Source organism: Artemia sp. Qi Xiang Cuo, chromosome 10 (assembly GCF_049724085.1).
Source record: "Artemia sp. Qi Xiang Cuo chromosome 10, ASM4972408v1, whole genome shotgun sequence".
Taxonomy (NCBI): Eukaryota; Metazoa; Arthropoda; class Branchiopoda; order Anostraca; family Artemiidae; genus Artemia; species Artemia sp. Qi Xiang Cuo.
This window is the reverse complement of record NC_142803.1, coordinates 64639519-64665773: the sequence shown is the minus strand read 5'-3', so window position 1 is coordinate 64665773 and position 26255 is coordinate 64639519. Positions and strand designations below refer to the sequence as shown.

At 34.2% G+C, this 26255-nt stretch overlaps 1 protein-coding gene and 1 pseudogene across 4 annotated transcripts; both read right to left on the bottom strand.

The window, feature by feature from the left end:
* Window positions 1-3476: 3476 nt before the first annotated feature.
* LOC148948037 (uncharacterized) lies at window positions 3477-12650 on the bottom strand (annotated as a pseudogene). The gene is made up of 2 exons (XR_016142333.1): window positions 12563-12650; window positions 3477-5138 (listed from the first exon to the last, which is right to left on the bottom strand). The product of XR_016142333.1 is annotated as an uncharacterized LOC148948037 (transcript).
* Window positions 12651-13419: 769 nt separating this feature from the next.
* LOC148948036 (uncharacterized) lies at window positions 13420-19764 on the bottom strand. Of its 3 annotated transcripts, none has more exons than XR_016142334.1 (2): window positions 19457-19764; window positions 13420-15101 (listed from the first exon to the last, which is right to left on the bottom strand). XR_016142334.1 is itself a non-coding variant. In XM_089095672.1 (2 exons), exons 1-2 carry the CDS (start codon window positions 19576-19578, stop codon window positions 14713-14715), a joined length of 477 nt encoding a protein of 158 aa, XP_088951798.1. In that variant the 5' UTR covers window positions 19579-19764; the 3' UTR covers window positions 13420-14712. The 3 variants fall into 3 exon arrangements, 1 of the variants encoding a protein (XP_088951798.1); XR_016142335.1 differs by lacking the exon at window positions 19457-19764 and adding an exon at window positions 18810-19072; XM_089095672.1 differs by having other exon boundaries at window positions 19491-19764.
* Between the last annotated feature and the right edge of the window lie 6491 nt (window positions 19765-26255).

Sequence of the window (26255 nt, the reverse complement as noted above, 5' to 3'; positions counted from 1 at the left end):
TGAATTTCTATTCGAACGGACTCTTTTCATCTTCTGTGACTGCCAGTTCGACACCCCTATTTGGGAAAAAAATAAATAAACATGCATTAGGAATCTTGCCTGGATTTAAAAGTTCTATGTTTTGTAGATAGGAGCTTGAACCTTGAAGCCCTCCACAGCAGGGTCTTCTAGTATGCTGAATCGAATGGTGGGATGTATTTTAGATTACTTGCTTTTTTGGAGGCAAAAAATCTCAGGCTCTTGGTGTTTCATGCGTGACATTAAACTTACTGAATTTCATATATTTTGAATGAACATAAAATTTGAGAATTCCTTAGACGTATTAATTATTATTATAAAAATTTGAATTTAGAGTTTTTGTAAATATTTGCACAAGTTGCTCTTTTACCTATTGAGTATGCAAGATGGTCTGATACCTAAAATATACCTATGTAGTTGCTCTTTTATACTATAACTTGTTCCTGTTATAATAATTATGGTTCAAAGCCCTTAACTGGGGGTTTATATGAACCACTCCGAATAATTCCCCTCCCAGCCCCCTTAGTCATGGTTGCAGCAGTAGCTGCAACCTAGTAAAGAGCGAGCCACTACTTTTACTAGTACTTTATTAGTATACTATATACAGTACTATAGTCTATGTATAGTATTACTAGTACTAGTAGTACAGCAGTACTGTACTACAGATACTGCTAAAGCTGAAGGTATTAAGGAGAAAATTTTTAAAGGAATGTTAAGGGGATTTAGAACTAAATCAAAACATGCTATGTGCGTGCAGATTGTCCAAATGACGCATTAGCAATATCCCAGGAGCTGTTTAGGGTATTAGGTTGAAACTTTTGGCGTGCGTCGAGGGCGTGCGTCGGGGTATAAAACTGGAGAAATACTCACACTGGATACAACAAATAGGTTTTAATTTTGGAGCTGCTTTAATGTAAAATGGGTATAACTTTGTTTAATTCACACCTCGTCTTCTTATATTTAATTAAATAAAACATTTTTTTTAACTGGAAGTGAGGAACGACGTTAAAACTTAAAACGAACAGAAATTATTCTGTATATGAAAGGGGCTGTCCCCTCCTCAACGCCTTGCTGTTTGCGCTAAAGTTTGACTTTCTCACAACTGTATTTTTTTAAACAATAAAAAACTTTAGTGTAAAGAGCGAGCCATTGAGGAGAGGACAGTCCCAATCAAATACGGAATAACTTCTGTTCGTTTTAAGTTTTAACGTTGTTCCTTACTTTCAGTTAAAAAAACTTATTTTTATATTTAATTTTGAACGTTTTTGAATTAATGCAGGTTTTGATTTTGGCTCACCCTACCTGAATAATTGAAACAAAATTTGCATATTAATTTTATTATTTTTGGTTAAATGGCTTTCTCGAAACTTGTTTAATTTTATTTAAGAACGTTTTTATTAGTAATAAATATACGTAACTTACGAATTAACTTACGTAACAAACTTCTATATTCATAGATTTTTAATATGTATATTAGGGGGATCGCCCCGTAGTCAATACCTTGCTTTTTAAGCTAAAGTTCAAATTGTTTCCAATTCTTTAAAAATGACCCCTTAGTCACAATCAGTTGAAAAACTTGTTGTTTTTTACTTAATTTCTGATGTTTTTCTTTAATAATGCTGTGAAATCCGGCGTCCCCTTCGTAGCATTGTCTCTTCCCCGATGAAAATTTTTTCATGGAAAGATGCTCCCATATAACCCCCACCCCCCTATCTACCAGAAAAAATCCCCCTGAAAACGTCTGTATACTTCCCAATAACCAATAATATACGTTAACATTGTGTTAAGTTCATAACTTTCAGCCCTCCCCCAGGGACTTCAGGCGATTAAGTCATCCTAAAAGACACTGTTATCATATTTTTGACCATGCTGAACAAAATGACAATCTCAATATTTTGATCGGGTGACTTTGGGAAAAACATGAGCGTGGGAGGGAGCCTAGTTGCCCTCCATTCTTATTGGTCACTTAAAAAGGGCACTAGAACTTTTAATTTCCGTTCCAATGAGCCCTCCCTCGACGTTCTAGGACTATTGGGTCAATATGATCAGCCCCCTGGGGAAAGAAAAAAAAAACAAAAAAAAAACAAATAAACCCGCATCGGCGATTTTTCTTCTGGCGAAAAGTGCGAAATTCCACATTTCTGTAGATAGGTGCTTGAAACCTCAGTAGGGTTCTCTGATACGCTGAATATGATGGTTTGATTTTTATTAAGATTTTATAGTTTCTAGGGGTCTTTCCCCCTTTTTCAGAAAAGTTTACAGAAAATTTTCTTTGACAAAAAGGATTTAAAAAGTTCCAATAGGACAAACAATATTCAACAAAGTGCCTTTTGCTTGATTTCACATATCTCGAAAAGGTTTTGGTATAACAATTTTCTGTTCTGGTTTCATTCTTTGTTGAAACGACATTCAATATCAATATCTAAACCCAAATTCCATTTAGTAATTAGTTCTGATAGGGAGTTCTGTTTTAGTGTTTTATTTTTTTCGAAAGTCATGTACCTCATCACTGAATTTTAGTGGACGTAAAACGAAGCTGCAAGATAGGTCAAAAAATCAATTTTCGGGATTTTAAAAATTATTACCTTCTTTATAAGAGCCATACTGTATTCCACACAGAGCTGAACCGTCTGAGATAAAATATATCACTAAAAGGCTTCATCTTAACATCTTCATTTACCACCCGTCCACCGCTTTTAGGTGTATCTCAGGGACATTGCCTTCGTAGGATAGAGACCAAGGTCAAGACACTTAAGCCCGAACTTCATTTGGCGTATGCATACGTTTGTTTTATGCGATAAGTAGCATAAGTATTGAAGGAGAAGTTTATATGGAGGATTAAAAAGGTATATTAATAGTATAGTAAAAAAAAGTAATAGTATAGTAAAAAGTATACTATACAAAAAGTATAGTAAATGTTCAAAAATAGAGTTAAACAAAGCAAACCGGAGATTTATTCAACTTTGAATTTTACCAAAAATTGAAAACAGACAACTAGGCATATCAGAGACAAATTTTTCCCCAAAATTTAAGACACATTTTTCTAGTAGCATGGGTAAAGAATTTTAGGAAGAGCCTTGACCCTTTATTCCGCCTATGAGTATGTCAAGAATTGTTAATGCTAATAATAGTAATAGTAAAAGTAAGCCAAGTAATTTTACAGTAACTGGTAGTTTTGCGCGAATTTTTTAGACAAACTGATATTAATTTGTGCATGAACTAATAATTCTACAAGAATTCTTTAAAAGGAAAAAACATAGGAAGTCTTCTACAATTTTGATAATTAATTAAATGAACCAGCGTAGTTAAAATTATAAGACAAATTAAAAATACCACAAATTATTCTCATTCGTTGCTGGCAATTTCTTTGATTTGGAGAAAAATTATGCATTGGATTAAAATCTTTTAACATACATTGCTATCGAATAGACTTTTCTCTGTATGAGAGAGATATTTATTTAACCAAAAAACAACATCAGTATTAACAACCACACCAAGAAGTAAAAAACTTGTCCGAGTTGGGCGCGAAAATGCGTTCAAAAATAAAACACGGCTCATAAAATATAAAACAACTAATACAAATCATACATTCTAATCGGTACCCAAAACTTGCAAAAAAACAAATTCAATTTTCTTCGAAGTAACAGTTCTTCGGTGATTCAATACATTAGAATTAGAAGCAAAGCCTTTCTTATATACATTACTTTGGAAATGTTTTTGTCTGTTAGGATTTCTATGACGAGGACGAATAGACTGCAGTTTCTGCAGGAGACAGCCCTTACAGTTCACTTCATTGCGAATGAGCTTTTATTGGGCACCGAATGTTTTCTTTTGAATAGTTCTTTTCAGATATGTGTAATTCTTTTCCATAAAGTGACGTTTACAACATCAGTGACAATCAAACACAAGTTTTCTATTGACTAGAATGATGCTTCAGTCAATCAAAATCTGACTCCCTTTCAACCAACATTTGATTTTTATGATTCTATACTTGTTTCAACAAAAGATCTTCTTTGAAAATAACTATTATTACACACATCACATCTATACGGTTTTTTTCCAATGTGAGCTGTTCGATGTGCAAAAAAATATTTCCGAGCAAGTTTTTTTTCCACATATTTTAAGTCCACACGGTTTATGTCCAGTATGAGCCTTTTTGTGGTTAGATTAAACGAGAAGCGAAACTTTTTTCATATTTTTGAAAATTGAAAGAATTCTCTCAAGCAAAAGTTTTTGTGAGTAAAAAAAAAATGTAAATAAACTAAAAATGTTTCTCACATAAATAACACTAAAAAGGTTTCTCCTTAGTGTGAGTTCTTTGGTGTTTGGATAAATAAGAATTGGAAGAGAAACATTTTTCACATATTTGACACTCAAATAGTTTTTCCCCAGTATGGGTTTTCCGGTGAATAGACAAGTAATAACTAGAAGCGAAGCTTTTTTCGCATACTTGACACTTGAACGGCTTCTCTCTAGAGTGAGTTCTTCTGTGCACAGATAAAGTAGATTTGCGAGCAAACATTCTCATGCATATGTCACATTCAAAAGGTTTTTCTCCAGTATGAATTCTTTGATGGTTAGTTACGTCGGAACTAGAAGTGAAGCTTTTTTCTCATAATTGGCACTTGAAGGGCTTCTCTCCTGTGTGACTTCTTCTATGTAAAGACAAATTTAATTTACAAGCAAAAGTTTTGTTGCACGTATCACATTCGAAAAGTTTTTACCAGTGTGAGTTCTTTAATGTTTACTTAAATAATGACTGGTAGAGAAAGTTTTGTCACATATTTGACACTCAAAGGATTTTTTCGCAGCATGACTTTTTCTGTGTATGGATAAATCAGGACTATAATTGCAGCTTTTAGCGTATTTTTGACACCTAAATGACTCATTTTTAGTGTGATTTGTTTCTCGTGGTAACATTTCTGCCAAAAGACTTGTGTTTTGTTTAATCATCTTGTTCTCTAAGCCTTCGAGAACTTCATCAAACTCGGTCACAAGCTCACGTTTACAATTAAAGTCAGTTTCTTGCTTAATGTACACATTAGTATAGCTAGGCACAAAAGGTGCACCGTAATCTTGCTTAGATTGACAGTCTTCAGCTAACGACGCCAAATTGGCATCTGGAAAAAATATCAAGTGAAATCAAAGGCATTCACTCCTGGCAGATGTCATACCTTAGATTCAAGATTAACAAATTTAAATAAAAAGAGGTCAGATTACATTCTCGAATATTTCATATTTACCCTTGTATTTAATATGGTTTTTCATAAAACCCTAATATTTACAATTGTATTATTTATATATTTACCCTTTTCATATTAACAACTTGGATATTAAGATCAATTCAAAAATCAATTGGACTTTCAAACAAGTTTGAATGCTGGTGTGTATTGCTAGGGGCATAACTACTACAAATAACTCACTCCAGCACCAAACCACATACGGCCAACTTAGCTACGCACGCTTCTCCTTCATTCCACTCTATTCCAAGCCTCTTTCTTAAACCTTCCTAAGAAGTTCCAGTTTCAACGGACGTATAAGATCGGCCTAGATGACGAAAAAGGATGAACTTTAGGAATGTATCATCCCTTAAACGTAGAACGTGCCTAGTTATCGACAACCTTTCTCTGACTATAGCTCTAAAATGTTAGACAGAACCAACATTTTTGTACTGCTTACTGTTAATAGAATCTGGGGCACCCTTGCCCGGGGTCATAAATACAGGCGGAGGAGGAAGAAGACCCCTCAAATGTACACTCAAAAGGGCCCACTTGTTTATCCACAAGTTCCATGAGTTGCAAAGCTTCTCCCAGCAATGGGTTAAATTGCATGGTGATGCAGAACACCATCACGGGAGGATCCTCTATAGGAGGACAACTGCGGCAGGGCGGAAGATACAGATCTATGGACAACGGCCTCTGCAAAAGGCTGCCTTAACCTTTTTATGGCACCAACAAGAATGTGAACCTTGTAGTCAACACTATTCCCAATTAAGGAGTGGCGCCGCTCGAGGCAATTATAGCCTAGTAAACGACAAAGCATTCGCACGGGATTCTGACTAATGGACAATTCTTCTGGGATTGGTATGTTTTGATGGGCGTCTAACTTACTATTAGACTCGTATAAATAGAAAGTGTAACATATCATCCATGAATTAAAAGACACAATACACACTGCATTTGGGAGTGGGTTCTTTTCGAGGTCCTGGGCAATGGCCACACTTCAAAGAAGGTCTGTACCTACTTATGTCTTAGCACATTGCCAGATATGATTCAAGAAGCAATGGATTTCGATGTCAAGCTAAACCTTATCTGGCAACAAGGCTTTGTAACCCTCTGAATTGCCTGGATGAGTCGCTATCTAGTAAGAATGCAAACGCTGCCTAATTAAGGAATTCTTCAAGTTCGTCTCACAAATATCAGCCAACATGAAAGATATTGAAGGAAGCTAAGTGAATGGACAAAAAGGATAATCAAGCAAGAGCTAGGGCTAAGAGTGAAGCAATAGATCTAAAGAGGGAATGATACTATAAGGACATTTATCTGATAATTAGGGCCAAGGGTCCAATATCATTACTTTCAAAAAAACGCTAGAAAAGTTGGAGGGGCGTTTTGTGTGCCAAGTACTTCACTTGGTATTAATCAAATCTAATTATGAAGAGGCCTAAATTAAAACGATCAGCTGAAATTTAGTTGCTAAAAACCATTTTTAGGCCTCTCGTTTTATGTATTTTATTTTCCATTCTTTGCTTAACATAGTTGTAAGATTTTAGACTGCAATTTTAATTTTAATTTTAAAGATTGTTTCATAGAATATATCTATTTAGGCCAAAAGCAGAAGAAGAAAAGTGACAGAAGCGACAGAAGCTCAAGGAAGACAGATGATTCAAAAACATAAAGGAGCTCTAAATAAATATGACTTGCATATTTTGATACATCAGTAAGTCCCTAGGATGTATAGTGATTTTGAGAGAAATTTAACGTCCCACTTCATTCCAATGATTGATTTATAATTTTACACATGAGTGATTTATAATTGATTGTATTTCAAAACGTATATATGAATAATAAACTACTATCAACAAAAAATGTCATATTATTGCTACTCATTACGTATACAGGATGGAACATAACGACCGTCCTTCTGTGAAAACTTTTAGGATTCGTCCCATATTTCTCAAAAAATTGGCCTGTTTTAGGGGATTTGAATGAAATTACCCTGCTTCTCAAAACTATACTCCTACGTACGATTATGTGCATAATTCTAATTTCAAACTACTTCTACATACTCTCAGCTCTGAAATCTTCGCCTGTAATTGTACAATGGGTACTTGAAGCTATCGTAATGTGGGATTCTTACAAATTACAGAGTAAGTAAGGTCCATTAAAGTTGTGATGGATCTTATGAGTAGGATTTGTAAGTCTATTCTGTTTTGTTTCACTGTTTGGGGGGCGGGGGGGAATGAAAGCTTTCAGAAAAGTTCTTTTAGTAATGAGAGACTTTAATTTTGCGTAGGTGGGAAAAAATTGTTTCTCCTCTCCGATTTGTGAAGTTGATAATTTACAGTTATTTTTATAATGTTTTTTTTCTGACTTAGTTTTGATTTTCTTGTTTATGCCTTTCGTCCGAACAGCTATGCTACTACTGTATGCTCGATTGATTCCAAACTCAAAACCTATGACATAGTTGACCAGTTTTATTTCTAAAGAGTATTGTTAATCTAAATCTCATAACTCAGCTTACAATTTGAACTAGTGTTTTAAAACTACCAAAATTCAATAGAACTTATATTGTGCAATATTCAGGGTTTGGACTTGCCTGTAAATTCTAATAAATTGCTATATTTTAATGCACTCCTATAAAATGCCTGTATTTTGGCTAAAATACTATCATTCATATATTTTCGGCTGAAAAGCACTAAGAGTATTACTCATGATTTGCAATTTTCACTGCTCGTTAAGTAAGCCAAGATGTGCTTTTCTTTGCTTTTGACTCTGCTTGTAGACTGTGCTGGTTTTTGGGGTAGATCTGACTGATCTGTTCTCTGTCTGATCTGATCTGTTCTCGGTCTGATTTGATTTGTTGTTGGTCTTATCCGATCTGTTTTTGGTCTGATAAGATCTGTTCTCTGTTTGATATGAATTTTTCTTGGTATGATCTGATCTGATCTGTTATTGGTCTTATCTGATCTGTTCTCGGTCGGATATGATCTGTTCTTGGTCAAATATGATCTGTTTTCGGTCTTATAAGATCTGTTCTCGGTTTGATCTGATCTGTTCTCGGTTTGATCTGATCTGTTCTCGGTGTGATCTGATCTGTTAGTGGTCTTATCTGATCTGTTCTCGGTCGTATATGATCTGTTCTCGGTCAAATATGATCTGTTTTCGGTCTTATAAGATCTGTTTAGGGTCTGAGGTGATCTGTTCTTGGTCCGATATGATCTGTTCTCGGTCGAATATGATCTGTTTTCGGTCTGTCTCGGTTGGCTACGATCTTTTCTTGGTCTGATATGATCTGATCTCGGTCTGACAAGATCTGACCGGGGGGGGATATACTAGAGAGAAAGGTACTCACTTGTTCATAAGAGTTATCCATTATTTCAGATACTTGTGTTCTCGTCAACTTGTTATAAGAGACTGATGAGGAATTGTCTTTGTCCTACCTATGTATAGCTTACTTTGAAGGGAAATATTCTCTATGGCCTTTAATAGAAAAGCAATGCGAGGGAGTCTTGTTAGCTGGAAGGCATGATTTTGTCTAGAAAAGCAACGCAGGGAAGTCTTGCTAGCTATGAGGCATGATTTTGTCTAGAAAAGCATCGCGGGGAAATTCAACCAGCTGTGAGATATGTCTAGACATGATTTTGCCTAGAAAAACATTGCAGGGGACTTCAACCACCGGGGAATGTGTCTAGACATGATTTTGCCTAGTAACAACGCATACTCAGATAAGTAGGAGTGCACCGTGACGAGACATGCGCTAGAAATCTTGCCTAGAAACAAGATATGCGCTAGAAACAGGTGCAAGGGGCTAGGAACTTCACTTGTTAATTCTTCTGTTTTAATATCCCTATTATTACTACTTTTCTATTATACGGACCACATTCCAAGTAATTATGCCTGGAAACTTCGCCCAGAAACAGGGCATATGCTTGGAATCTTGCCAGCTATCCGCTAGAAACAGCTGACCGCATTGTACAGGTGTGTCACCTGACGTCTGAGGGTATAACTTTGAAATCCTATTGGAAAAGGGAAGGCATGTGCTTGAAATCTCATAGAAAAAGGGAGGGTATGTCCTTAAAGTGCCTACGACCACACTACTGGCGTCCCTGCCAACGACGGTAGTGCAAAATATCTACTCATCCCCTTGTGATCGAAAACGCATCCACTAGACGTCCATCAGTTTTCTCGTTGGAAGTAGTTTTAAGGGGTATTATTTTCTAATTTATTGTAAATAACAAGAAGTCAATGTCAGACCCAACAAATTTGAAATTGATAAGGCTCCTTATTTTACATAAGGAGTCAATACTTTCAGTAAATAAGATTTTCAAAAAGCTTACAAAACATTTGGGTATCATTCTCTAGGTATATAATAGAAGATTTTCTAGTTTGAAGTACATTCACCACTTTTTTGTGGCTTAATTTTTTTATCCACTGTAAGTGGCCTATAGAACTTGAATTTCTATTCGAACGGACTCTTTTCATCTTCTGTGACTGCCAGTTCGACACCCCAATTTGGGAAAAAAATAAATAAACATGCATTAGGAATCTTGCCTGGATTTAAAAGTTCTATGTTTTGTAGATAGGAGCTTGAACCTTGAAGCCCTCCACAGCAGGGTCTTCTAGTATGCTGAATTGAATGGTGGGATGTATTTTAGATTACTTGCTTTTTTGGAGGCAAAAAATCTCAGGCTCTTGGTCTTTCATGTGTGACATTAAACTTACTGAATTTCATATATTTCGAATGAACATAAAATTTGAGAATTCCTTAGACGTATTAATTATTATTATAAAAATTTGAATTTAGAGTTTTTGTAAATATTTGCACAAGTTGCTCTTTTACCTATTGAGTATGCAAGATGGTCTGATACCTAAAATATACCTATGTAGTTGCTCTTTTATACTATAACTTGTTCCTGTTATAATAATTATGGTTCAAAGCCCTTAACTGGGGGTTTATATGAACCACTCCGAATAATTCCCCTCCCAGCCCCCTTAGTCATGGTTGCAGCAGTAGCTGCAACCTAGTAAAGAGCGAGCCACTACTTTTACTAGTACTTTATTAGTATACTATATACAGTACTATAGTCTATGTATAGTATTACTAGTACTAGTAGTACAGCAGTACTGTACTACAGATACTGCTAAAGCTGAAGGTATTAAGGAGAAAATTTTAAAGGAATGTTAAGGGGATTTAGAACTAAATCAAAACATGCTATGTTCGTGCAGATTGTCCAAATGACGCATTAGCAATATCCCAGGAGCTGTTTAGGGTATTAGGTTGAAACTTTTGGCGTGCGTCGAGGGAAGCGATAGAAAAAAAGAATATGAGTTTTCATACTAATGCTACTACTGCTACAATAACTATTGTCACTATTAAAGCTAAGGGTATTAAGGAGTTAATCAAAAATGGACAACTTTTTCTAAAAACTAAGAACAGTTAAAAAGCCTAATTAAAAGAAGTAAAAAATGCTAAATTCAGTCATAATTAAAATTTACGAAATTCTGAGGTAAAATACCTAGTAAGTTATTTTCATAGTTTGAAGGTTAAGTGAAAGGACGCAGTGATAAGACTGCGTACTGATAAAACTGGAGAAATACTCACACTGGATACAACAAATAGGTTTTAATTTTGGAGCTGCTTTAATGTAAAATGGGTATAACTTTGTTTAATTCACACCTCGTCTTCTTATATTTAATTAAATAAAACATTTTTTTAACTGGAAGTGAGGAACGACGTTAAAACTTAAAACGAACAGAAATTATTCTGTATATGAAAGGGGCTGTCCCCTCCTCAACGCCTTGCTGTTTGCGCTAAAGTTTGACTTTCTCACAACTGTATTTTTTTAAACAATAAAAAACTTTAGTGTAAAGAGCGAGCCATTGAGGAGAGGACAGTCCCAATCAAATACGGAATAACTTCTGTTCGTTTTAAATTGTAACGTTGTTCCTTACTTTCAGTTAAAAAAACTTATTTTTTTGTTTAATTTTGAACGTTTTTGAATTAATGCAGGTTTTGATTTTGGCTCACCCTACCTGAATAATTAAAACAAAATTTGCATATTAATTTTATTATTTTTGGTTAAATGGCTTTCTCGAAACTTGTTTAATTTTATTTAAGAACGTTTTTATTAGTAATAAATATACGTAACTTACAAATTAACTTACGTAACAAGCTTCTATATTCATAGATTTTTAATATGTATATTAGGGGGTTCGCCCCGTAGTCAATACCTTGCTTTTTAAGCTAAAGTTCAAATTGTTTCCAATTCTTTAAAAATGACCCCTTAGTCACAATCAGTTGAAAAACTTGTTGTTTTTTACTTAATTTCTGATGTTTTTCTTTAATAATGCTGTGAAATCCGGCGCCCCCTTCGTAGCATTGTCTCTTCCCCCATGAAAATTTTTTCATGGAAAGATCCTCCCATATAACCCCCAACCCCCCCCCCTATCTACCAGAAAAAAATCCCCCTGAAAACGTCTGTATACTTCCCAATAACCAATAATATACGTTAACATTGTGTTAAGTTCATAACTTTCAGCCCTCCCCCCAGGGACTTCAGGGGATTAAGTCATCCTAAAAGACACTGTTATCATATTTTTGACCATGCTGAACAAAATGACAATCTCAATATTTTGATCGGGTGACTTTGGGAAAAACATGAGCGTGGGAGGGAGCCTAGTTGCCCTCCATTCTTATTGGTCACTTAAAAAGGGCACTAGAACTTTTAATTTCCGTTCCAATGAGCCCTCCCTCGACGTTCTAGGACCATCGGGTCAATATGATCACCCCCTGGGGAAAGAAAAAAACAAACAAAAAAAAACAAATAAACACGCATCGGCGATCTTTCTTCTGGCGAAAAGTGCGAAATTCCACATTTCTGTAGATAGGTGCTTGAAACCTCAGTAGGGTTCTCTGATACGCTGAATATGATGGTTTGATTTTTATTAAGATTTTATAGTTTCTAGGGGTCTTTCCCCCTTTTTCAGAAAAGTTTACAGAAAATTTTCTTTGACAAAAAGGATTTAAAAAGTTCCAATAGGACAAACAATATTCAACAAAGTGCCTTTTGCTTGATTTCACATATCTCGAAAAGGTTTTTGTATAACAATTTTCTGTTCTGGTTTCATTCTTTGTTGAAACGACATTCAATATCAATATCTAAACCCAAATTCCATTTAGTAATTAGTTCTGATAGGGAGTTCTGTTTTAGTGTTTTATTTTTTTCGAAAGTCATGTACCTCATCACTGAATTTTAGTGGACGTAAAACGAAGCTGCAAGATAGGTCAAAAAATCAATTTTCGGGATTTTAAAAATTATTACCTTCTTTATAAGAGCCATATTGTATTCCACACAGAGCTGAACCGTCTGAGATAAAATATATCACTAAAAGCCTTCATCTTAACATCTTCATTTACCACCCGTCCACCGCTTTTAGGTGTATCTCAGGGACATTGCCTTCGTAGGATAGAGACCAAGGTCAAGACACTTAAGCCCGAACTTCATTTGGCGTATGCATACGTTTGTTTTATGCGATAAGTAGCATAAGTATTGAAGGAGAAGTTTATATGGAGGATTAAAAAGGTATAGTAATAGTAAAGTAAAAAAAAGTAATAGTATAGTAAAAAGTATACTATACAAAAAGTATAGTAAATGTTCAAAAATAGAGTTAAACAAAGCAAACCGGAGATTTATTCAACTTTGAATTTTACCAAAAATTGAAAACAGACAACTAGGCATATCAGAGACAAATTTTTCCCCAAAATTTAAGACACATTTTTCTAGTAGCATGGGTAAAGAATTTTAGGAAGAGCCTTGACCCTTTATTCCGCCTATGAGTATGTCAAGAATTGTTAATGCTAATAATAGTAATAGTAAAAGTAAGCCAAGTAATTTTACAGTAACTGGTAGTTTTGCGCGAATTTTTTAGACAAACTGATATTAATTTGTGCATGAACTAATAATTCTACAAGAATTCTTTAAAAGGAAAAAACATAGGAAGTCTTCTACAATTTTGATAATTAATTAAATGAACCAGCGTAGTTAAAATTATAAGACAAATTAAAAATACCACAAATTATTCTCATTCGTTGCTGGCAATTTCTTTGATTTGGAGAAAAATTATGCATTGGATTAAAATCTTTTAACATACATTGCTATCGAATAGACTTTTCTCTGTATGAGAGAGATATTTATTTAACCAAAAAACAACATCAGTATTAACAACCACGCCAAGAAGTAAAAAACTTGTCCGAGTTGGCGGCGAAAATGCGTTCGAAAATAAAACACGGCTCATAAAATATAAAACAACTAATACAAATCATACATTCTAATCGGTACCCAAAACTTGCAAAAAAACAAATTCAATTTTCTTCGAAGTAACAGTTCTTCGGTGATTCAATACATTAGAATTAGAAGCAAAGCCTTTCTTATATACATTACTTTGGAAATGTTTTTGTCTGTTAGGATTTCTATGACGAGGACGAATAGACTGCAGTTTCTGTAGGAGACAGCCCTTACAGTTCACTTAATTGCGAATGAGCTTTTATTGGGCACCGAATATTTTCTTTTGAATAGTTCTTTTCAGATATGTGTAATTCTTTTCCATAAAGTTACGTTTACAACATCAGTGACATTCAAACACAAGTTTTCTATTGACTAGAATGATACTTCTGTCAATCAAAATCTGACTCCCTTTCAACCAACATTTGATTTTATGATTCTATATTTGTTTCAACAAAAGATCTTCTTTGAAAATAACGATTATTACACACATCACATCTATACGGTTTTTTTCCAATGTGAGCTGTTCGATGGGCAAAAAAAGATTTCCGAGCAAGTTTTTTTTCCACATATGTTAAGTACACACGGTTTATGTCCAGTATGAGCCTTTTTGTGGTTAGATTAAACGAGAAGCGAAACTTTTTTCATATTTTTGAAAATTGAAAGAATTCTCTCAAGCAAAAGTTTTTGTGAGTAAAAAAAAATGTATAGAAACTAAAAATGTTTCTCACATAAATAACACTAAAAAGGTTTCTCCTTAGTGTGAGTTCTTTGGTGTTTGGATAAATAAGAATTGGAAGAGAAACATTTTTCACATATTTGACACTCAAATAGTTTTTCCCCAGTATGGGTTTTCCGGTGAATAGACAAGTAATAACTAGAAGCGAAGCTTTTTTCGCATACTTGACACTTGAACGGCTTCTCTCTAGAGTGAGTTCTTCTGTGCACAGATAAAGTAGATTTGCGAGCAAACATTCTCATGCATATGTCACATTCAAAAGGTTTTTCTCCAGTATGAATTCTTTGATGGTTAGTTACGTCGGAACTAGAAGTGAAGCTTTTTTCTCATAATTGGCACTTGAAGGGCTTCTCTCCTGTGTGACTTCTTCTATGTAAAGACAAATTTAATTTACAAGCAAAAGTTTTGTTGCACGTATCACATTCGAAAAGTTTTTACCAGTGTGAGTTCTTTAATGTTTACTTAAATAATGACTGGTAGAGAAAGTTTTGTCACATATTTGACACTCAAAGGATTTTTTCGCAGCATGACTTTTTCTGTGTATGGATAAATCAGGACTATAATTGCAGCTTTTAGCGTATTTTTGACACCTAAATGACTCATTTTTAGTGTGATTTGTTTCTCGTGGTAACATTTCTGCCAAAAGACTTGTGTTTTGTTCAATCATCTTGTTCTCTATGACATAGCCTTCGAGAACTTTATCAAACTCGGTCACAAGCTTACGTTTACAATTAAAGTCAGTTTCTTGCTTAATGTACACATTAGTATAGCTAGGCACAAAAGGTGCCCCGTAATCTTGCTTAGATTGACAGTCTTCAGCTAACGACGCCAAATTGGCATCTGGAAAAAATATCAAGTGAAATCAAAGGCATTCACTCCTGGCAGATGTCATACCTTAGATTCAAGATTAACAAATTTAAATAAAAAGAGGTCAGATTACATTCTCGAATATTTCATATTTACCCTTGTATTTAATATGGTTTTGCATAAAACCCTTATATTTACACTTATATTATTTATATTTTTACCCTTTTCATATTAACAACTTGGATGTTAAGATCAATTCAAAAATCAATTGGACTTTCAAACAAGTTTGAATGCTGGTGTGTATTGCTAGGGGCGTAACTACTACAAATAACTCACTCCAGCACCAAACCACATACGGCCAACCTAGCTACGCACGCTTCTCCTTCATTCCACTCTATTCCAAGCCTCTTTCTTAAACCTTCCTAAGAAGTTCCAGTTTCAACGGACGTATAAGATTGGTCTAGATTACGAAAAAGGATGAACTTTAGGAATGTATCATCCCTTAAACGTAGAACGTGCCTAGTTATTGACAACCTTTCTCTGATTATAGCTCTAAAACGTTAGACAGAACCAACATATTTGTACTGCTTACTGTTTGATATACAGCAAGTCAGACGGACTCAACCGTTCCCTCATTATGACCCTAAAAGGCGAGATTGAATCAAATTTTTCCTACAGCTTACTGTTTGAGATACGGTGATTCAGACAGGTACAAAAAACAATCCACCGACAATTTGTCTGGAAAAAAATCTAAGAAATCTTCCTCCGTCTTTCGGAGCACATATGCGTCAGGACCATAATTTACCATCGTTATCACTGTAGCTTCAAATATTCTAATGATGGTTTGCAGACGTACATTTCTATACTTAAAAAATATTTCAAATCTGAAAAAAAACCTGGGACTTGGCTATTCCACTTTTAACATCGTCATAGTACCCGTCAACTTTACTAACAATAATACCTTGATAAGTAAAATTATTCACTAGATCAACTTTCTCGTTACCCAGCGTCATATCTTCACATTCATTTATTTCCAGTCTTAGCTACTTAGTATTCTTAACATAAATTTTCATACCTCTTCTTGCAGCTTGAACTTCCAAAACCTCAAACAATTCATTAATTTTGCCAACATTTTCTTTTAAGATGCTCAATAATCTAAGCCAAAGATAGCTTTACTTCCCAATTGGATTCTGGGCTCTCCATATCCTTTGCTGTGTTCCTTAGGGCAGTATGTAAAAATCATCCATATTAATAGGCATTAAAGACAACTCTATTTAACTCGTGATTCAATACAAAACAGCTGCTAATCTCATTTTCTACCCAAACCGAGATTATGTTATTATTGTACATAGCACTAATCATTTAAGTGTATTTACATGATATAACATCACTAACGCTGTTCTATCGGATAATTAAACGCTTAATCATAATCTATAAAAGAAGGGATCAAAGGGACTGATAACTTCATAATTTTTCAATTATTAATCTAACTAAATCTAAGAGCTAAAATTTGGTCAATGCATCCTAAAATCACAATGTTATTCACTTAAAACTTTATATACAGCATTTCTAAGTTAGAAAGTATATCGCACCTAGTTCCCCCCTACAGAAACCAAGCTAATGCCTTAATAATTACTAAACTCAGTCTTATGACCTTTACTAGAGAGGCATCTAGTAAAGTCTTCCTAAAATGCCTCGGCGCTTCCACTTCTTTCAAAATGCACTTTCATAATCTTCAGTAATTTATCTCCAACTTGCAACTACCATATTGAAAAAAAAAATATTTACGACACTATCAGCGCCTGATACCTTATGATTCTTTGATCCTTCTAGGACTCTAACCAATTCTTCCTTACAAAATTTATAGCCCTTGACTTCCAAAGTAAAATAAACTGTTCCATTCCTTTTTATATCTTTTCCTCTAACTTTATCACGGTTTATCACGTTTTCAAAATTTTCTGCCCATGTTTCTCTAACTTTTTCCTTATCACTAATTATGGTCCAGTTACTATCTTTAACTGGGGTAAGTCCAAATTACTGTTCCTATCAAACTTTCAACAGACCAGAACAACGTTTAACTGGTACACCTTTTGGCCTCAACATCTTGATCTTCAGAAATTATATCCATGATGTCCACTTTACACCACCTTAGTTCCTATTTGAAAGCTTTCTCCACTTTCCTCGAATTCCTCTTACCATAGTATCAATCCCGTATTTCATAGGATCTATCACTCAGATATATCTTGTCCTTCACAGATATATCTTGAACTTTCTCCACTTGACAACTTTCTCCACTTTCCTCGAATTCCTCTTACCATAGCATCAATCCTGTATTTCATAAGATCATTCACTCAAATATATCTTTTACACGAAAGTCATCCTCTCTACTAAACTTCAAGCTTTTTAACTAGTATACCTAGCTGTTTATCTAAGATTCCTTCTTAAGACACCATCGGCAACTTCAAAAACTATTTTCCAGTTTAGTGTTTGATTTTCCAAAATAGCACAAGGGGAAGAATAGCCCTCGGATCACTCTTAAACATCACCTCTACTTAACCTGAATTTTTCAAAATAGCATCCAAGCCCTTCCTTAGATATTTGTTTACAAATTGTCGTAATAGCTGTTTGATAACCTACATACACACAGCAATTGTGTTCAGAAACCCTCTCAAAAGCTGTGGGGGGGGGGGGCTAGAGCTATAGGATGAAAGGACGTCGTTAGGAAGAACTTAATGAAAATTGGAGCTTCTTAGGAAGGTGTAACGAGAGAGGCTTTGAATAAATTGGGATGAAATAGGAGCGTGATTATAAGTAGTATTAGTATCCCACGAACGCAACTCACTATCAACAGACAAATGGAACCCAAAACAGAATGAATTGCGAAAAATATTCAAGTCAAAATAAAAATGAACAGAAATTATAACAAACAAAAGTGGAACTGAGCCTTCTGGATCTACTTAAAACAAGACCGTTATTAATGCGTTACAGAAAACAATTATTTTTGTTCGTTAATATTTCCTATTCTATAACATTTATAAATCCAGAATAAGAACACACTTTCAGATATGAATATCAATTTATATAAAACGCTTATATAAATTATTTGAATTAAAATTATAGGCCTACAATCTGAACATATCAAATTATAACCAAAAAAACTGTGAAGTTGAAATAAATGTGTTTCGTTTTAGACAAGAAACAAACCAACGACAAAGACATAATGTAAACTTTTAAAAAAGAAAAATAGGAGGAAGAGTGGGGAAAAGGGTAACCTAAGAAAAAAAGTAACTGAGAAAAGGGATGATAATTACCAAAAACAGACATATATTGAAATAGACCAGTACTGTCAGCTGAAAGAAATGTTTTCTCAATTGTTTCTTAAATGTGAGCAGTGATGGTAATTTCCTTACTAAATCATATAACTTGTATTTATTCGCAAAGAGAGGAAGTTGATATCTTACAGGTAATCTTGATTCTTCTTTCTGACCAAATGGGCAAATTTTGAACAAACAAGAAAACGAATTTGTTCAACAATTGAAAGATAATGTTGATTTTAAAAGCAATTGTTTCAGTCCATTCAACAAGTAATCTTTATGTTTTATTTTAAAAAATCCAAATCCTAAGTTAATAGGAAAAATTTGTCTTAGATAAAAAATAACAAGAAATAAAAAGGATATTTTAGTTTTAGATAAGTTTTTCAGTCTTCTTATGGTGAGCTAAAAATGGTCCAAAAATGCTTACGTCAATAACTTTGTGGACCTTGTAGACTCCTACAGTACATAAGACAACAATCAATTAGTGCTAAAAAATAAAGTTCTCTTGATTAGGCTCGGGCACAGAAACTTTGATAAAAGGTAACACTTTAGCATTGCCTATAGAAGAAAGCCTTAAGGCTTCAAGAAATTACGCACTAATTTTTTTTTTTTTAGCAATCTCGTATGAAAGAGGGCTCGTTAAGATTTTGGTACCTGCTGATTCGATTGAGAATTGAAAGTTCAACTACCCTTTTTAAAACCCAAAGGTGAACAGATAGCAACCAGAATCTCCCTCTACCCAGACACACCCTCTTTAGTTGCCTTTCCCTCAAAAGTATTCAATTAAAATTTTGATATAATCATCTTGTTTGAAATAGTCTTAATGATATAATAGTCTACGACTATTATAATAATCTTATTCTTATTCTAACAGTCCACGACTCCGGGGATAACATGACCCCCCACAGATCAAGGGGCATGGATTGTATGTTATATCAGTTACGAATTGTTTCATGCAGGGTTTGTTGTTGGAAAAGAGGGTATGCTTGATCCTGGGCTTCCAAACCGTCTAGGGTAATAAGGTGAAACGTTCTGGAAATGTTCAAAACAAAATTTAAAAAAATCAAAACGCACTGTGCCTATGATAATGTCAAAAGCATGTACCAACCACATCTCTGGGTTTTGAGTTGAATTGCTATTATTCCTTTTACTGCTTCTGGTGCTACTAATACTACTGCGATCATTGCAACTACCATTTCTGCTACTACTTCAAATATTGAACTAAATTAAAAAGGTTAAGTACATCTAGTTTATCAAGAGAGAGTATATGAGCGTATCTATATCGATCTCAGGAATGAATAAGTGTATTGTATTGAAACCTCCAAGGAATTCTAGGGGGAGGGTGGAGGATCAAAATAAAGTAAAAAAAAAACACTTTATACACCCGGTTTATCCGAATGGAATGTTTAAGATGTTTAGAGAACAGTTAAAGGTATTAAGTTGAATCTTTTGGAAAACGATGAGAGAAATATTGAACCTAAGAAGACGATGAGCATCCTAGTTACCAATTAATACTATTAAGTGGAAAATTTCAGGAAATGTTAATTGTCATGTTTAACTAAATCAAAAGACACCATGTGCATCCGGTAGACAACATGATATATATGCAATATCTCAGTAACAGTACAGTATTCATTTGAAACTTTCAGAGTATGTTAACAGGGATGTTGAACCTATTACAAAGATAGTAAGTACATCAACGTTTTCAAAATTGTGTTTGAAATATTTCAGAACCGACAAGGGTGTTAAGCCAAATTTTTCAGGGAATACTTAGGGGAATGATGACATAAATCCAAAGACACTATGTTATTAAAGGAGTAAGTTATTAAAAAAGCAAACTGGTGGTATCTAAAGAACAAGTAGTGTATTCAATTTGATTTTTCAGTGAAGGTTAAGAGGGACTTTGAATTAAATAGTAAGACACTACGTGCACTCATCTTGTCATACTGGCATCCTTTTCACATCCAAACAAGCAAACCCACATTAAAATCAAGAAGCTTGAAAAATTCCAAATAAAGGGACTTGAGTGATGCCTCTGATTTATATTTGAGCTTAAAAGAACAGAGAATACTTTAAGTGAGAGCTTTGCTACTCCCGCTCCCCCCCCCCCCCCACAACTATCAAACTTCAAAAGTCTATTGTGTTATTTGCACTTTTCTGAAAACAAGATATATAGATTTCAGGTCAGTTTTATTATTATTATGATTGCATTTTTTTTTTCGTCGATGCTTTTAAAAATCAAAGCAAACTGTTTGTTAAAATACATATAGTTAAAAAAACAGAAATGACAGGAAGGTATAGGGCCTATGGGTAGGGGAAGAGACAATAGACAAACTCCTGTTTTTTGTAGTTTTTGTTTGTTTTAAGTTTGAATTGAGAACTTATTTTAATTTTCATTCTTTTTAGATTCATTTGTTCATCTACATCAGTAATATTCATGTTTGATGAGATTATTCATTTTAATTTCAGTTCAATTTGAGTTTTATTCATTCTTATATAGTATTTCTGTTCTTTTGAATTTTAATCATTATAGAACTTTATATCTACCAGTCGTACGATTTAATATGACTTTTTACTTTTCTTTAAGAAATCTGTTGTAATTTTCTTGTGGTTCTATGAAACCAAAAACAGATTGTGCCCCCAAGATTTAAACAAATTTCTTGAACACTGACTCTAAATTTACTAATAAAATTTATTAACCCAATGTGCTTTAAATGATAGATATGAATCCAGCGTTGCTTGCAGCAAACATCCATAACCCTTCAACGTATTACATAATTATCCTTTTCCCCCATAGTCATTTCGCAGGAAGTGATGGATATGAAAACTTCAGAAGGGGCTCATTCGATTGGAAATTTTAGTGCCTTTTTGAGAGTCAAAACGTGATCAGAGGGAGAACTGCACCCCTATCACGCTGTTTTAACTGCCCTCTCCCTAAGGACACCCGATCAAATTATGAGATCCCTAATTGGTTCAAAATAGTCTAAAAGTCAAATAACCATGCATCCAGGATAGGAGGAGCCCCCCACAGGTCTTGGGGCAATGGTTGTAAGTTGTGCAATATGCCCATAGCTTATATTTTGACTTTGTCAGAGATAACGCTATGGAGTTTCCTGTATTATTATTTATTATTATTATTTTTTTTCCAAAGACACTTCATTTGGAAGGGGTGGCCGTATAAGCTTCGGAGGGGGCTCATTCAACTAGATATCGGAAGTTCTAGTGCCTTCTTTAAAAGTCAAAAGGCATCAGAGAGCAACTAGCCCCCCCCCCCCCCAAATGTTTCCGATAAAAGCTTCGAGTTAGCCATATTCTTGAATTAATTAAAAAACTTCATATCAAAACTTTTAAATCATAGCAAAATGTTTTTGCTATGATTGTTTATTTAATTTGTGTTCGTTTTGGGTTTCATTTATTCTTTAAGAGTAATTAATTAAAAAAACTTTTTCCACAAAATAAGTTTTCAAAGAAATGTAAAGAACCCCATTAAACAAAAAATGAGCAAAAATAAAATCAAATAATCTATCAAGCGTAAAACTACCACAAATCAGCATCGATAAATAAATGAAACCCAAAACAAACAGAAATTAAAATAAATATCTGGCCTTCCCAAGGCCAGAACATAATTTACCCTTTATCGAAAAAAATATTAATGTTTTTACTTTTATAACTTTAATAAATCAAATAATATTAACATTTCGATTACTAAATATCAGTATATGTCTATTAAACTGACAATGCACATTCACTTGTATTTTTTTCAGTAAAGTGCTAATTGTGTTCTGACCTTTGGAAGGCATAGGGGTTTTAAGCCCAACTTATGTTAATTTCTGCTGGTTTTGAGTTTGACTCGGTTATTTATTGTAATTTCTGTTCGTTTTGGGTTTCATTAATTTATCGATGCTGATTTGTGGTCGTTTCCCGCTTGGTAGATTATTTGATTTTATTTTTGCTAATTTTTTGTTTAATGGAGTTCTTTACTTTTCTTTGAAAAACTCATTTTGTTGAAAAAAGTTTTTGATTAATTTCTGTTCGTTTTATATTGACATAGTCTTTTCAGGGAAAAAAGAAAATAATACTTTAAATCTTCTCGTTTTTTTTATAGTTTGGCTTGCTATTTGTATGCCGGAGAAAAATTTTCAGCAATTTTTAATAACATGCACCCTTTTAAAAACCTTGACACAAACAGTAGTGTTTAATTTAGTTTCATACTTCCTCTGGATGACCTGAAATGGAAAACTTGATACCATTTGCAAAAAAGTCTGTTTACTTTCTTTAATAGCTTGGATACACTTACGCTATTTTGATTTGGTTAAATTTTAAGAGCAGAAGTAGCCCCAAAAGTTTGAACATAATACAGTCAGTTGTTCTTGGGATACCGCTGAGATGCCTTATAGGGAATTAGCAATAAGACAGTGCATTTTGGTTCAATCTTAAGGCAACATATAGTTTTTAAAAATAATGGGAAAATGGGAGAGTGGGCGTGGGAGGGGGGTTAGTGTCCCTCCAATCACTTTCGACTATTAAAAAGGGCATCAGCCCTTTCTATTTTCAATCGAATGAGCCCTTTTCAAAGTTGCTATGAAAACTCCATCGATACAAAGTGCCCTGGTCTAAGCAACAACAACAAAAACAAAAAATAATACATTATACCCACATCGATCTTTACTATAAAAATGTCAAGCCTTCCAATCACTTTCCAATCAAATTCGCATGGAATTTCGTAGCTAATAAAGAAACATTGAACATTTTTTTTCCGATTTTGTGTATTTTCGCAAGAAAATAGCTCATCTTTAACAAACTTAGGCATAGCTAGTTGTAACTGTCTATAAATATCTTCATTTTTAGTTCAATTGCGTAGCTAATAACGAAACTGTGTTTTTGCAAGAAAATAGCTCATCTTTAACAAACTTAGCCATAGCTAGTTGAAACTGCATAAATATCTTCATTTTTAGTCTAATGGCGTAGGTACTAAAGGAACATTGAACTAATTACAGAACAGTACGCTAAACTCAGAATTGATATGCAGCCAAATCGTATTCAAAATATTTTCTTGGAAAGAAATTTAAGTTTTGTAATAATTTTGGATATCTATGGATATTCATTGAGTTATATCATTAAGGAAGTTGCATAGATAAGTTTTCAAAGAAAAGTAAAGAACCCCATTAAACAAAAAATGAGCAAAAATAAAATCAAATAATCTATCAAGCGTAAAACTACCACAAATCAGTATCGATAAATAAATGAAACCCAAAACGAACAGAAATTACAATAAATATCTGGCCTTCTCAAGGCCAGAACATAATTTACCCTTTACTGAAAAAAATATTAATGTTTTTACTTTTATAACTTTAATAAATCTAATAATATTAACATTTCGATTACTAAATATCAGTTTATGTCTATTAAACTGACAATGCACATTCACTTGTATTTTTTTCAGTAAAGTGCAAATTGTGTTCTGGCCTTTGGAAGGCATAGGGGTTTTAAGCCCAACCTATGTTAATTTCTGCTCGTTTTGAGTTTGACTCGGTTATTTATTGTAATTTCTGTTCGTTTTGGGTTTCATTTATTTATCAATGCTGATTTGTGGTCGTTTCCCGCTTGGTAGATTATTTGATTTTATTTTTGCTAATTTTTTGTTTAATGGAGTTCTTTACCTTTCTTTGAAAAACTCATTTTGTTGAAAAAAGTTTTTTTGATTAATTTCTGTTCGTTTTATATTGACATAGTCTTTTCAGGGAATTATTTGAAAAAACTACGTTTTCTAAAGAGTTAAAGAGGCTGAGTTACAAGGTCGAACCTTAAAACGTACAGGGATTAGGAGGCACAGTTGGGGGCTGCCGCCCCCCAAACCCCGCTTTCGCAGCCTTTAAATAAAAAAAAGTTCTTTAAACTGAAAGTAAGGAGCGACAATAAAAAATAAACCCACACTAAATTCGTCCTTATATGAACGGGGCTGGGCCCTCCTCACCGCCTATCTCTTTACGATAATTTTTTTATTTTTTAAAAAAAAGTGTTTTGATAAAGTCAAACTTTAGCGTAAAGAGCGTGGCGTTGAGGAGGGCACAGCCCCATTTCATATACGGAATAATTTCTGTTTGTTTTAAGATTTAATGTCGCTCCTTACTTTCAGTTTAAAAATATTTTTTTTATTTAAAGGCTGCGAAAGCGGGGGTTTGGGGGCGGCAGCCCTCAACTGTGCCTCCTAATCCCTGTACGTTTTAAGGTTCGACCTTGTAACTCAGCCTCTTTAACTCTTTAGAAAACGTAGTTTTTTTCAAATAATTTCTGCACGTTTTTGTACAGTTTATTACTCAAGGGTCGACCTTGTAACTCAGCCTCTTTAACTCTTTAGAAAACGTATTTTTTTCAAATAATTTAAAAAAGAAACCGAGTTTTTTTTTTAAGTTTAAATTCAGTATGTAAAAAATATGCTCTGATAGTAATTCGAACCCGGGTTGTCCATCTGAGAGTCTGGAGTTTCAAGCGCAGGACTAAACAGACAAAATTATAATTGTTTTTAGTCCATGGAAGCTATTATCGACTCAAGCAAATTCCCACAAAACTTGATATTTGTTTTTTGGAAAACAGGGAAGGAATAATCAGATTGAATTGAAATTTTGAGGATAAGCTTCCAGGCTCCAGGAAAACTTATCCTCTAAATTTCAGCTCGATCAAACAACGTTAAAGGGGGTTGTGGTGGGAAAAATTAACATGGGCTAATATAGGAAAACAAGGTTTTTCGTAAATGTAAATTCGGGGGATGATTTTTTCGGTATGAAAATATCAAAAAGCCCTAACAGGTCGGATTTTTCTTTGAATGAGTCCTCATTCAACCGGATCCGTTGCCAACTGTGGCCTGTAGGCGTGGCTAAGAAAAAAAAGAAATGATGAAGATTTTTAAGTGGCTATATTTGGTTTTTTGAAAACAGGGAAGGAGTGATCGGATTGAGCTGAAATTTCGAGATTAAGCTCCCGGGCCATAGGAAAACTTAACCTCTAATTTTCAGCGCAATCGGACAACGTTAAAGGGGAGGGGGCTGTGGTGGGAGGGTCCAAACTTCCGGCCCAGTTTACCCCATGAAGATAAAGTCGGAGGAGGATGAAATTTTGCAAGTTTCTTAGTTTGAGCTTTGGCTACAAAATGCTATTACCGCCGTCTCTCTGCGACCTCTAGGACCTGAAATCGCTTAACATTGTGGTGGGTCGCCTCTTTATAGAGGCACAAGTGTGCCTCCTTGAAAAGAAAATAGTACTTTAAATCTTCTCGTTTTTTTTTATAGTTTGGCTTGCTATTTGTATGCTGGAGAAAAATTTTCAGCAATTTTTAACATCATACACCCTTTTAAAAATCTGGACACAAATAATAGTGTTTAATTTAGTTTCATACCTCCTCTAGATGACCTGAATTGGAAAACTTGATACCATTTGCAAAAAATCTGTTTACTTTCTTCGATAGCTTGGATACACTTACGCTATTTTGGTTTGGTTAAATTTTAAGAGGAGAAGTAGCCCCAAAAGTTTGAACATAATACCCTCAGTTGTTCTTGGGATACTGTTGAGATGCCTTATTGGGAAATTTAATCTTAAGGCAACATGTAGTTTTTAAACATAATGGGAAAATGGGAGTGGGGGTGTGGGAGGGGGATTAGTGTCCCTTCAATCACTTTCAACTATTAAAATGCATCAGCCCTATCTATTTTCAATCGAATGAGCCCTTTTCAAAGTTGCTATGACAACTCCTTCGATACAAAGTGCCCTGGTCTAAGCAACAACAACAAAAACAAAAAATAATACATTATACCCACATCGATCTTTACTATAAAAATGTCAAGCCTTCCAATCACTTTCGGTTATTAAAGAAGGCACT